Source organism: Microcaecilia unicolor, chromosome 10 (genome assembly GCF_901765095.1).
Source record: "Microcaecilia unicolor chromosome 10, aMicUni1.1, whole genome shotgun sequence".
In the NCBI taxonomy this organism is placed as follows: domain Eukaryota; kingdom Metazoa; phylum Chordata; class Amphibia; order Gymnophiona; family Siphonopidae; genus Microcaecilia; species Microcaecilia unicolor.
The window spans coordinates 36,719,212-36,733,153 of record NC_044040.1 but is presented as its reverse complement, the minus strand read 5'-3'; the positions used below and the strand labels follow the sequence as shown (position 1 = coordinate 36,733,153).

The 13,942-nt window shown below is 41.3% G+C and overlaps 1 protein-coding gene across 2 annotated transcripts in view; it reads right to left on the bottom strand.

The window, feature by feature from the left end:
* Positions 1 to 13,942, bottom strand: part of LOC115478900 (pendrin-like) — a 54,168-nt gene that overhangs the window by 15,769 nt on the left and 24,457 nt on the right. For both annotated transcript variants that reach the window (XM_030216548.1, XM_030216549.1), the window contains exons 10-13: positions 7,751 to 7,864; positions 1,288 to 1,365; positions 886 to 981; positions 324 to 430 (exon numbers count right to left, since the gene is read on the bottom strand). In XM_030216548.1, the coding sequence (XP_030072408.1) occupies positions 324 to 430; positions 886 to 981; positions 1,288 to 1,365; positions 7,751 to 7,864 (395 nt within the window). The remainder of the gene's footprint in view (positions 1 to 323; positions 431 to 885; positions 982 to 1,287; positions 1,366 to 7,750; positions 7,865 to 13,942) is intronic.

The window sequence follows — 13,942 nt, the reverse complement described above, 5'->3', positions numbered from 1 at the left end:
TGCTACGTTACTACAGCTTTACTATAGCTTGTACTTCTCTCCGCAATACACTGAAACCCTATCTACTATGTAAGCCGCATTGAACCTGCCATGAGCGGGAAAGCGTGGGGTACAAATGTAATAAATAAATAGCCCCTTTCTAAAATGGCATCTACACATATGTAAATGTTGCTATTTACTCATGGGGTGCTTCTACTAAAATAAGGGCCTTTTGCACTCTTATTCAGTTGGGTTTGGCAGAAACCATTTTTTTCCATATAAAATTTCTTACAAGTATGTCAGCTGAATCAAACAATGTCTTTCTTAGTAGTCAGTCTACTTACAATTGAACTCTTATCACAACTGTCAGTAATCCAAATACCAAGCCGGCTAGGAGCCCCAGGTCAAGGCCCAGAATGATGGATGCCGCACATGTGAAAACCCAAATTACCTACATAAAACATAAGTTATACGGTGAAGGATCCATATTTAAAAATATCAAACAATCCAGTAACTGGAAAAAACGGTACATATACCATTTTCCCCTGTTCTTGAAGCCTAATTTATGTAGCATGACCTGTATATTGATATTTTTCCAGTAATTTTATACTTAAAAGTTTTTCATTAGAGTACAGAATTGCCCTCTCCCAACTCACTGAGCCCAGTTCTCACAGCAGTGACTTCAGTCAGACATACGGCTACCAGATGGCTCCAAGTCATGGAGAATAGGTAGTGCCAGTCCTGGTTTAAATTAATTACCTGCATGGGTGATATGCAGAAATATGTCAACCTCTGTGGCAGCAGTTTCTATACCCCAGGTTGTCCCTGTCTGCGCTGGCTGCCATGAGTTGAGCTGACTGTGGTATGACTTTCCTGACAAAAGTTCAAATCCATTTAGCTACTTACAGAGTCAAATTTATTCTGTCTCCACAAGCGGGGCACATCCAGCACCTGCCAGAACATTCCCTTCAGGTTAGCAATGACAATAGCCGCTAGTACAGACTGTGGAGAAAGGTGATAAACAGACCAAAAAGAAAAACCTAATGTTAGGAAAAAGATTTCATTCAGTTCATTCCACATGAACTCTATTCTACCATAACATCAACTTCTACTTTTATTACAATGACCGCTACATCAAACTGCCACCTAACTCCAAGCCACTTGTAAAGCCTTGCACTGGTCTCTAAAGCATTCTGAGATTTCTTATCTGACTGGTATCAAGCCAAGCAATATACTACAAATCCTAGAATTCTTTGCAGGCTCAAACTACCCTTGACAGCCCAACGAAAGCAATTAAGCACAGGTTACCTTCTGCAGGGGCTCTAGAAGTTTCCCCAGTGCGACAATTGCAATAAGCACTATGAGAGCTGAGATTAAGCCAGCAACCTGTAAAACAAGAAACCAGCTGTTAGAGCAAATGCTGAAGCAATGGTTGTTTTCTAATGCAGTGCTTCTCAGCCTTCTCCTGGAAGCTCACCTTGTCAATCAGGTTTTCAGGATTATCACAATGAATATTCATAAGATAGATTTGCATGCAATGGGTCTCAAATATATGCACTCTTTCTCTCATGCATATTCATCGTAGTAATCTGAAAACATGACCTACTAAGTGTGCCTCAGGAAAGTGTGGAGAAGCACTGGTTTAAGGCAAGACTTGAATGAGGGCAACCATATAACTCCATGTCAGAAGGGTCAGCCTGAGTCAGTCCTGGTTTTAGTCCCATTACCTCTACATTTTTATGGTTGCACTTTCTAGAAGTCCACAGAGAAAATGAGAGCATGCCTGGCACTGTCACAGCCTGTCTCTTGACATGGGGCATAGGATCAAATGTCCTGTATTACAGCCCAGGCTGGCTTTCGCTAACTTAAAGAAAGAAGAATCCTGGAGCATGTGTCGGAATTAAGGATATTTAGGCGGGGGGGGGGGCTTTTACTAAAGCTTAGCTGGAGTTATCTGCAGCAGGGCCCATAGGAATAAAATGGGCCCTGCTGCAGATTACTCCAGCTAAGCTTTAGTAAAAGACCCCCTTAGGTTCCTCTTTGTCTTCCTCTCTGACCTCAGCGAGTTGAATGATTGATAAGAACCCCCTTCCGTTTTGTAGCAATGGCGTACATTTTCATAAATCAGCCTCAAGGTTTGTTGTTACTAATCTGGTACTTGAGGAGGGACAGTAACATTAGAGTAGAGATGGGCAACCATGGTCCTCGAGGGCCACAGTCCAGCTGGGTTTTCAAGATTCCACAATGAATATACATGAGATTCATTTGCATACACTGCTTCCACTGTATGCAAATAGATCTCATGTATATCCATTGTGGAAATCTTGAAAACCCAACTGGACTGTGGCCCTCAAGGACCATGGGTTACCCACCCCTGCATTAGAAAGCAATGAAAAGGAACAGAGTGAGAGTGCAAGGTCTCTGGTGGCCATATTTTTCATGGATCCTCCTGAAATCCCAGCAACTTTGCTCTTCCTAAATCATCTTGCAGTCTAAAGGGTTGATATTCCAAAGTTTGTTAACATCACCATTAGCACGTGTAAATGTGGTGTTTATCATGCAAGATAATAGCTGATGCAAATAAGCTGTCCACAGACACATATCAAATAGTACAGTATCACAAAAACACCCCACCTGAAATTTAGTTCAGTTTTACATATTAGTCCATTTTTGCTCTATGTTCCAAAATTGTTTTAGAAATCTAGGTTGAAAATAGTTGAGCACAAATCAGTTGATCTGGCTGCAAAACAAGTTGGCTATGCTAAGAGATAATGAGCTATTTTTGAGTTTTGCATATGAGTTTTGCATATCATTACCTTATTACCATAGATTTCACATTTTAGCTTATGTCCATTAATAGCACTGTTAACATCCATACATAAGATTGTGCATGTGGCCAGTGCTTTAATGACTGTTAACCTCTGGCAATAGTGTTAACAAATTGCCATGCATTAGCACCTAAGGGATAGGAATATCAGCTCCCAACTCTCACCATCAGGGCTTCCTGTAGTCTGAATTTGGTAGCTGTTTGCTACAGTAGTTCTTATAACATGGTAACGTGGAGGGGGATAATCGAACGGGGGCGCCCATCTCTAAGGACGGCCCCGTAAAGGGGTGGGGCAACCCATATTGTCGAAACAAGATGGACATCCATCTTTTGTTTCGATAATACGGTCGGGGACGCCCAAATCATGAAATTTAGGTCGACCTTAGAGATGGTCGTCCCCGGTTTTCGGCAATAATGGAAAGCGAGGACGCCCATCTCAGAAACGACCAAATCCAAGCCATTTGGTTGTTGGAGGAGCCAGCATTTGTAGTGCACTGGTCCCACTAACTGAATGGAAAAAGCCCTTCCCTTACCGATCCGGAAAGAAACAGGCATGCATGAAGGAAATTGCATGCAAATGAGCTGCTCGCTGTTAGCTCATTTGCACACAAAAGTGTGGATGTTTCTGTGAGAAGGACGTCCATGCCTTTGCTATGCCTCCAACACCCTCTTTATTTATTTATTTGGATCACAAGTAGCAGTAGTGGGATTTGAACCGGCCACCTCTAGATTGCAAAACCAGTACTCTAACCACTAGGCCACTCTGCGCCACTCCCTTGAAATTTGGCCAACCCTGTGGGAGGAAGTTGAGGATATCCAAAATTTTTAAAAGAAGGACGTCCACGCCTTCATTATGCCTCCACTGACACACACATACCTCCCCCTCCCCAGGGACCTACATACTACCCCCCCCCCCCCCCCACAGGGATGGCCAAATTTCAAGGGAGTGGAGTGGAGGAGTGGCCTAGTGGTTAGAGCACTGGTCTTGTAATCCAAAGGTGGCCAGTTCAAATCCCACTGCTGCTACTTGTGATCCAAAATCCAAATAAATACATAAAGAGGGTGTCAGAGGCACAGCAAAGGCATGGATGTCCTTCTCACAGAAACATCCACATTTTGGACGTCCTCAACTGCCATCGCAGGGACGGAGGCATAGTGAAGGACATACTCTAAAAAAAAAAGACAAAAGTTTTTGAAGTTGTTTTTTTCAGGGTGGGACGTGGTTAGTGACCACTGGGGAAGTCAGGGGAGGTCATCCCCTATTCCCTCCGGTGGTCATCTGGTCAGTTCAGGCAACTTTTTGATGCTTGGTCATGAAAATAAATGGACCAAGTAAAGTCAGCCAAATGCTCGTGAGGGATGCCCTTCTTTTTTCCATTATCGGCCTAGGACACCCATCTGTTAACCACGCCCCTGTCCCGCCTTTGGTATACTGCCGACATGCCCCCTTGAACTTTGGTCATCCCCACGTCAGAAATCAGTTGAGGACACCCAAAATCGGCTTTCAATTATGCCGATTTGGGCGACCTTAGAAGGACGCCCATCTCCCAATTTGTGTCGGAAGATGGGCACCCTTCTCCTTCGAAAATAAGGATAGTAACATAATAGATGACGGCAGATAAGCGTGGTCCATCCAGTCTGTCCAACAGTCACATTCATCATCGATTCATGATTAAACCAACAATCCCCAAGCATAATTAAGACACGATCTTTGTATGTGCTGCACAGCATATGCGGAGTCCTCAGATAGTAATACTCATGTGCCAGCTGGCCTTGAATTTTCAGAAAAGTCCATGAGTAATTTCCCTTTGAAAATATGTGTGGTTGCATGGAACTTTGTACCTCCTCCCCCATGGTGTTTAAAAATTGCCCCACCTGTATACAGCACTAAGTTGAGAGGGTAAAAAGTGTAGTCTCTCTCTCCATGACTTCAGCTCTGCAAAGGGAAGGAAGGAAATTCTTAGTACACAAGGCAAGGAACAATGTAGTGTCTCCCAAACATGGAATTTTCCAGAATGTTGCGAATAGTGGATGAGATGAAAGCAGATTCTCTGGTGGAGAATGCAATTTTTTTGAAAACAAGCAGAGTTGAATTAGATAGATGGATAGATAGATAGATAGATAGATAGATAGATAGATAGATAGATAGATAGATAGAGTGAACTCAATTTTCCCATTGAAAGTGGGTTTAAAGTGAAAACGGGTGATCTATCAAAAACTCAAAGTAACAATAGAACAGAAGTCCCATGTATTCACTGCCATGGTGAGTTGAAGATTTAGTTATATTTTAAATTATGGAAGTTCAAGAACTCAAAACTTTCACATTTGGAAGTGTACGATTCCTATGGGTTTAGAAGTTGGAATTTCAAGACTCTTTATTTTGAGGTACATGCCTATTTTCTTTTTGCGCTTATTCCATATGTACTTACTTATTCATGCTGCTTCTTTAAAAAAAAAAATTGTATTCACCATCACAGAAATTGCTTCCATTTCAACCACTGGAAAATCCTTTGTTTCAGAGACGACTATGTCATTCTTGCTTTATGTACTAAAATTTCCAAAGTCACAGGGAGAGAGGCTACACTTTTTAGACTCTTAATTTAACACTGTGTGCAGGTAGGGCAATTTTTAAACACCATGGATGGGGGGAGGGAGGGGTTTCCATGCAGTCGAATATATTTTCAAAGGGAAACTACCCATGCACTTTCTCTTTGAAAATTCAAGGCCGGCTAGCACATGGGTACTTTACTACCTTGGGAATTTGCATGTGCATGTACAGCAGGTACAAAGATCATGTCTTGAATCAGTAGGTCTTAACCTAGGCCTCGGGGCACATCCTGTCAATTGGGTTTTCAAGGTATTCACAATTGGTAAACATGAGACAGATTTGCATAAAAAGGAGGCAGTGCATGCAAATCTATCTCATGCATATTCATTGTGGATATCCTGAAAACCTAATTGGCTGGATGTGCCTCAAAGACTGGGTTGGAACCACTGTTTCAAATGATGCTGGGGGATGTCAAAATGAAATCCGGTGTATTGTCAGACAGATCTATCCTCAACATGCTCCCATCCTTCCCTTTTTTGGTGCAGGTAAAAGCACCTGTGCTATCGCATCATGTAGGTGCCTTTACCTGCAGAAGGGGAGAATAATTTTTAGTCCTTGTGTTCTAAATGTTTAAAGCCAGCAGTTACTCGGATTGGCTGAGACTAGGCTATGCCAATATTTAATTATTATTATTATTGTTGTTGTTGTTATTAGTAGGTTCACCTCTATGGTGCTAAGTAGGCTCTGTTTCTAAGAGCTAATTACTGGCTGACAGAGGTGCCCTAATTAATTTTCTAGCCTCCTAGTTGGTTTAAGGGCCTATAAATCAGAGATCATGCCAGGGGAGGGTGGAAGGGAACTGAAATCTAAACTTAGGTTTTCTATGACTATCAGCTGTGTTCTACACTGATATTATGGTAAACGCTAAAATAGTCCCTTTAAATGCTAGCCTATGGAATTGTAAAACAGACTTTAAATGCTGAAAAAACATTCTCTAAACTGGGTTTGCTAAATAAGCAGAGTCATTTAAAGTAAGAAACTGAGATTACTTATTTAAGTCTACCTTTTCCCAAGTTTAAAGCGATTTCCCAGCAAATAGTTACCAGTGAAGTTCTCTCCCCCTCTGGAAGTCCTCCCATACAGTAGCGTACCAAGGTGGGGGCGGTCCGCCCCGGGTGCACGCCGCTGAGGGGGTGCCGCGCGCCGGTCAGCGTTGTTCGTTTCCATGCTCCCTCTGCCCTGGAACAGGAAGTAACGTGCACCCAGGGGGAGGTTCTTTCGCTGGGGTGGGGGGGATGTTGCGCTGAACCCAGGGGGCGGGGCGCATCGGCGATCCGCCCCGGGTGTCAGCGCCCCTCGGAACACCACTGCTCCCATAGCACCTCTTCAAGACTGAGAGCAACTCAGGCTTGGCTTTCTTATGTGCCTGTGCTTCCTTGATGATTCACATTGCAATCAGGCTGCCAGTAGGGCCCCTTTCAACATTTCTTTTTAATCAGTCATTGTGATTTGAATGACAGGTAACTCAACACAGTGTTTTTTTGTATAAAGGTTCTCTGTAAAGGTCACTTTTTCTAGCAAATAATTTTAAATAGGATATATACAAGTATAATCCTACCTTGTTTTATGTTTGTACATACGTATTGCCACACTGGGACAGACCAAGGGTCCATCAAGTCCAGCATCCTGTTTCCAACAGTGGTCAATCTACTGGCAAGATCCCGAAAAAGTTCAATACATTTTATGCTGCTTATCCCAGAAATAAGCAGTGGATTTTCCCCAAGTCAATTTAATAATGGTGTTTGGACTTTTCCTTTAGGAAGCCATCCAGACCTTTTTAAACCCCGCTAAACTAACCACCTTTACCACATTCTCTGTTAATGAATTTCAGAGTTTAATTACATGTTGAGTGATTAAACTCTGGAATTCGTTGTATTGATAGTGATTTCTTTTAAATGGCTGAGCTGTACTTTAAAGGTAAAACACTCGAAACTGAGGTTTCCTGTGACTATTAGCTGTGTTCTATACTGATACTGTGGTAAACTCTAAAATAGTACTTTTACATGCTGGTTTATGCCATTGTAACAGACTTTAAATGCTGAAAAACTATTTCCTAAACTGACTTTGCTAAATCAGCTGAGTAATTTAAAAGAAGACACACCGAGATTATCTATTTAACTCTATGTCTACCTTTCCTCATGTTTAAATCAATTTACCAGTAAATACTTACCAGTGAAATTCTCTCCCTCTCTGGAACCTCTCTCACAGCACCTCTTCTATAGAAATGTGGCTCTGATTTTACTAACTAGTAAACTCAGGACTGCATCTGCTTATTTTAAGTGACCTAAATTGAGCTGGTTACCAAATCTTTTCAAAGGGTTAATTGGGAATGTTACCTGTGTCTTTCCCCCAGTGCTTTCCTGGATAGCTGTACGTGACAGAGCAGTAGTGGCAACGAAGCACGAGAAAGCACCCGAAAACACATTGCTAACTCCAAAAGCGATAAATTCCTGAAACAAACAACAGAACAAAATCAGCTCAGCTGTAAAAAGAGAAATATGATCAGGGTTCATCTTAGGGGTCTTGCTGAACTGACACCAAGCAAAACACAAGAAGCGAAGCTACTTTAACCAGAAATGCATGTCAGGGACATGCTTTGATTCTTTTGTTCAGGTTTTGGCTTTTACTTTTTTTAGCATGTTTGCGCTCAAAATGTTTAGAGCATCCTAAATTGTTCTAACATGAACTGCAGCCTTTGTGGGCATATTTAATTGGCTTTTGAGCAAAGTTTAGCATGTATTACATTTAAAAAAAAACCCAAAAATTATAAATAAAAAATGAAGCAAAAATTTTTACCCTGCATAACTGTAATGCATGTGGGTGCTGCTGCCACCTACTGGGAGCAAGTGGACGATTCATTTATCCTACTACTACATTCTGCCTATCTGATGTGCTTTCAGAGATGTTCATTTAGGGGGGTAGATACTAAAAGGCTTTTTCCACTTAATACATATCAAACAGCAAAATTATACATTATTTTACTGTAAAGCATGTTATATATGTTACTGTGGGCTGCATAATAAGAAGATACAAAGCTCGCAAATGTATGGAAAGCACCTCATTATTAAACAAATTGAATAACGCAGTTTGTGTTCAACTCTGACTTGTATGGCAGCATGACTCCTATTGGTAATGCCATGAAATTACTACAGGGGTAGAGGCCACCGTTTTGAACCTGGAGCCACAATGGGTAGGAGAGACTGGAGATCACTCCTACCCAGGGTTTTTTTTGAGGGTGCACTTGGGGGTAATGAGTACCGGCACCTTTTCCATTGTCTGCTAAAGTTGACCCATGGTCCCCAGCTTTTAATGAAAGAGCTCAGGCTCTACACACCAACTCTGCCTTGTCATAGATTCTGTGACTGGTTGCAGGGGGCCTGGCTATTGTGGGGTGGGTCCCTCAGTGATCACCCCATCCCTGAAGGGTGGCCTGGCATTTGAGTACCGGCACCTTTTTTGCTAGAAAAAAACGCAGTGCTCCTACACCATTCCACTGGATGACCAAGGATTGTTTCAAGTAGGCCAGGTGGGAATTATAGGGGGTGAAGAGCTTACAATAAGGGTCTTCAGGGGATGGGGGGTGGGTCTTGGACTAGGATTTTGAAAGGTATTTGCAGGGGGATAGTAGGCCAGTGGGAGGGGGAGGTCTTTGATTGGGGGGAAGGGGAGGGGCACTATTTATACAGCTCCATCCCCTTTAAGAAAGTCTCCCCAGGAGTATCAGTCCACATATTAGCACCCTAATGCTCCCGAGGAGCAGAGTAACACGGCTTGCAAGATTGAGTGTGACCCCCTCTGGTACCTTTAAATCCTTTAGGTCTACTCCGGCAGCCAGCAGCAACTTATTCCCCTGGCTTGTGCTGGCTCTGAGCCTTCTCTCTAATGCAACTTCCTAACAGGAAATTGTGTCTGAGAGAAGGCTCAGGCCAGCACGAGCAGGGGGAATATGTTGCTGCCCACTGCCCACATAGAACTAAAGGATTTAAAGGAACTGGGAGGGGGACAGGGGAGTAGAGTTAAGTGACCCCCCCCCCCCATGATCACCTGGGGGGAAGAAAGAGATGCCAGGTGGGGGGTGGCAGGGGGGCAGGGTTGATGTGCCCACAACTTTGGGCTCAGGCCCACCCAAAATTGGGTGTATGGCTTCACCTCGGTCTACCCTTGCCTGTTCTACTGCTGAGACAAACTACTGTGTTAACCAAGGCTTTTATTAGTTAACAAATATGCAACCATACTTTATTATTATTTTAGCCTTTTCAGGTTATTTTAGAAAAGCTTACATAGACAGACGATAAGTTCCTGCCCTAAAAGATTTTCATCCCATGCTGTTACCTAAGTCAATGGGAGTCCATGGTCACAAGCAATATCAGAAGCAGGCCTCATGGTTCCCAGCCCAGCACTGTCATCCCTAGGTCAGCTGTCTCTCCCACTTCAATGTATTCATGGGTTGTTGTTTTTTAAATTTCAGGTGAAAAATGACACTTTTAATATTGTTATAATTGCCGTTGCGGTCAGACGTACTAAGCTTTTGTTCCCAAAATAGAAATAACAAAACCTTCAGTACCTCTGGCCTGTCATTTGAGGAAGTTTCAAGATGATGGGAAATTAAGTCTGTTTATTCAGAGATTTGATATGTCATGAAAAACAGTAAGGTAGGTTTCCCTTCACATCACAGTACCCCAATCATATGACGTAACCCTGCCTTGTAGGAATCAATCAGGAAACTAAGTCTGCACACATTTTATACGGTCATTTAATCCTTTGCATCTCTGCTGAAATCTCTAATTATCATAACGATAATAACAGCGCTGGACATATGGCATGGAGTACTTCCTGTTAGCTGAATGCATTTTCAGATGCTATGGGCTTCTACTTTAAATTATACAGACAAAAGACAGCATTTTGTATCTAGGAAAATTGTTGCTTTACTTTCTTTGTCCTAGTGCTCCATTTCTAAAGCACCGAGGGAGGGGAATTTTTAAACCATAATGTGCTAAATAGCGAATTATTCACATAAATTGTCCATCTGAAAACTGTCTTGGCTCAGTGCGGCTAAGTATGCACATTGTTCAACATTTAGAAGACCAAACCAAACCCAAAGGTAGAGGTTAAAAAAAACCCCTATGTATAATTCAAACAGCAATCCAAGAAGTAGGGGTGGACCAAAAAAATCTTCACAGTCAGGGATCAATAAAAACAACAAATGAGGGCTAAGTGTGAACAATATGACACTTACCGCTCTAGTGCAACAGAAACCAGTCGAACGCCAACAATCCCACCAAAAGAAACCATACATGGATTGTGAGGGCATGCAAACTAGCTGCTAAAAAGGTAATAATCATGAATATTCATATTATATGCATATGTATGAACAACCCTAGAATAATATGTTGATGATGGAAGAAAAGACTTATTAATCTTGAAAACAGATATAAAGAAAAAATAATATGGAAGTACTAAAAAAAGATAAAAATAGAGACAAAATAAATAACCAATAAATAATAAATAAATAACAAATCAATAAATACAAAGTCAAAATCTGGAAACAAAAACACTAAAGAATAAAAAATGAAAAATTGCAAAAAGTGGTGCTGAATAAAAGTTGTTTTTATCGATCCCTGGCTGTGAAGAGTTTTTTGGTCCACACTTAGAACAGCCTTTTAACGGGCACTCTTAATTTGGGGAAGGAAGATAACCCATGCAGATTGCATTTTCAATTCTACACACATTACTTCCAATTGAAAAACACCCACATAGAAATCAAGTACATGTGCCCCCAGGTAACAGGGAAGCCAGGGTATGCATCCCTCTTCCTCCACTGCTGATCCTTGTGACCTTGGGCAAGTCACTTCATCTCTATTGTCTTAGACACAAACTTCGATTGTAAACCTTCTAGGATGGGTTTACCAACTGTACCTGAATTTGTAACTTGCCTTGTGCTTGGATTTACAAAGATGTATAAATAAATCCAAATATAAAATGCTTTGGAGAAGTAGCCTAGTGGGTAGAGCAGTGGGCTAAGACTCAGGGGAGACAGGAACCAAATATAATTTCTTCCTCCAATGTTCTTTGTGACCTTGAGCAAGTCAATTCATCCTCAGATACAAGTTAGAATAAAAGCCCTCCCAGGTAGGTAAATACTGTAACTTGCTTTGAACTTTGCTTTTGAAAAGCAGGTAATAAAATCCAAATCCATATGATGTATTAGTAATAGCCACAGTCATCTGATGCCCAATATTACAATCTGTACAGTGTCTATTAGTGACAAAGATATGAAAGTAAAACAGAGTCTCTACCTTGCTAACTGTAATGGCTAATGAGTGTGACTGTACACATTGACAACTGATTAGGAAGGAGCTTTGCTTTGTAAAGAGTTATAGACCATTTGTTTACTCAATAGCAGTGGAGATTTAAAAAAAAAAAAACATATATGTTGCATCCTTCTGGCACAACTGGAACACAGTTCCAAATACTACAAGTACATGACAAAAGATCATGATATGAAGATGGAAAGAGGGAAGTTCAGAAGATATGCATCTTTATGGAGAATGGGATGGATGAATGGAGCAGCCTACTGACCGAGAAGATGGAAGGTAGTATAGAATTTAAGCAAGCTTGGGATAGATAGAGGGCAGTGGTAAGAAGAGAGTGGAGAAGTTAAGTAAATGTCATATATAAAGAAGGTCAAGGTGGAAGAATTCCTAGATCTTGATTCAAGAATGGAATCTTGTATAATAATCTATGCACGATAATAGAATGGAATCTTGTACGATAATGGACAAAGAAAAATATCAAAACTGACGAATAAGAAGGAATATCCTGTAGATAAACAAGCTTGCATGGCTGACAGGTGGGGCATATCCTCAAGCTTGAGTTCAAACAAGTTGGACCTTATTATCGACTGTGTTGCTATGTTACATTGATGGCATTACTAGAAGTAGGATTTAGCAAGGCCAAAGCTATCGCTCAACACATAGGCACCAATATTTCAAAATGATTGGGGGTTTCAAAGAGTACAAATTACCCCTCCCTAGTCACAATGTGGAGCTTGGTCAATATCGGGGGTGCTCAGTACTCACTGGCATCCACAAAGATGACTCCTATGGGCCCACATTTTAACAGCTGTCCTTATCATTATTGGCTAGAATTGCATTCTTTATACCCTTCCATTCACCACGTGAATGTAAATGTTTACTACAGCTTCCATTGCATAAAGTTCTGGCATCTACCAGTCATGCTTCAGCACCAGAAATATCAGAACAGAGAAAACAGTGGATTGAAGAGGGAAGAAAAGCAGCTGAGAGAGTCTGAGAACTATTTGGGGTCTCTCACATGGCAACATCACCCTGGGATGGGCAAATATATTCAGCTGAGGAAGTTTCTTTCTTTAGGAAAAATGGGGCAGATAAACCATTCTAATCATTCCACTTAAATTGGTAATTCCATTTAATTCTGAAAAATACGTATTTTTGTATCTGGCTTTTGCTCACACCTTTTCATTGGTAGCTGAAGTTGAGTAACATTCAGATACAATTGTATTTACATTGTATGCCATACAGGACTTCCCAGGATAAATTGAAATAGGAATAAAGATATGCACGGGGAAGAAAATCTTACAGTTCATTTTTTAGAAAAACTGACTTTTTCTCAAGTTTCCTTATTTTTTGGCTCACTTCCCACGTTAATAAGAATGTCTTATCCTGACCTGCAACATTTTAATGCACAGAAATTGGCTATATTTACTTACCTCATAAGCTAATATAATTTGACTTGATTTGTGCACCCTTTTTTTTAAAGCACCTTAATATTTATGTAAGTGTTCACTATTGTTTCAGCTTGATATATGTGGTTCTGTACTAGCCTCAGCCCTGCACACTAACTAATGCACATCCCTATACAGTAGGAACTCCCCTGTCCACAGAGGGCTTGTAATCCAATCTGTACCTGGCACCGGAGGGTGAAATGATTTACCCAAGGCCACAGGAAGTGTTAGCAAAATCTAAACACTGATTTTCCTAGTTCTCACTCATCCCTATAGCCAATAGCTTAGTAGTTAGAGAAGCAGGTGGTAATCCAGCAGAACCAAGGATCAAATCATGTGTCTTCCAATCACACACTTTGGACAAGTCACTTCACACAAAAGAGCTCAGGTGGAAGTTAAATTGTGAGCAGGGAAAGAACTTGTGCAACAAAATCTGAGTAATAAATCTAACTAATACTCAAAATTTAGTTTTGATGCTGTCATCTACTATAGTACAGTTGGAGAAAAAGGTGGAGAATGATTCTAAGGAGTTGGCTCAGGCGATTCAGGGACCCTTTTACTAAAGTGCATAGGCACCTATGAGCATCCAACATTGGTGCATCAAATTGGAATTACCGCCCAGCTACTGCATACTTTGGGCGGTAATTCCATTTTTGACACACATCCAAAACATGCAGTAGAAAATATTTTCTATTTTCGATCGAGTGGCACTTACCCAGCAGTAATCAGCAGTCTATGCGTGCTGACAATTAGCGTCTGGTTAACG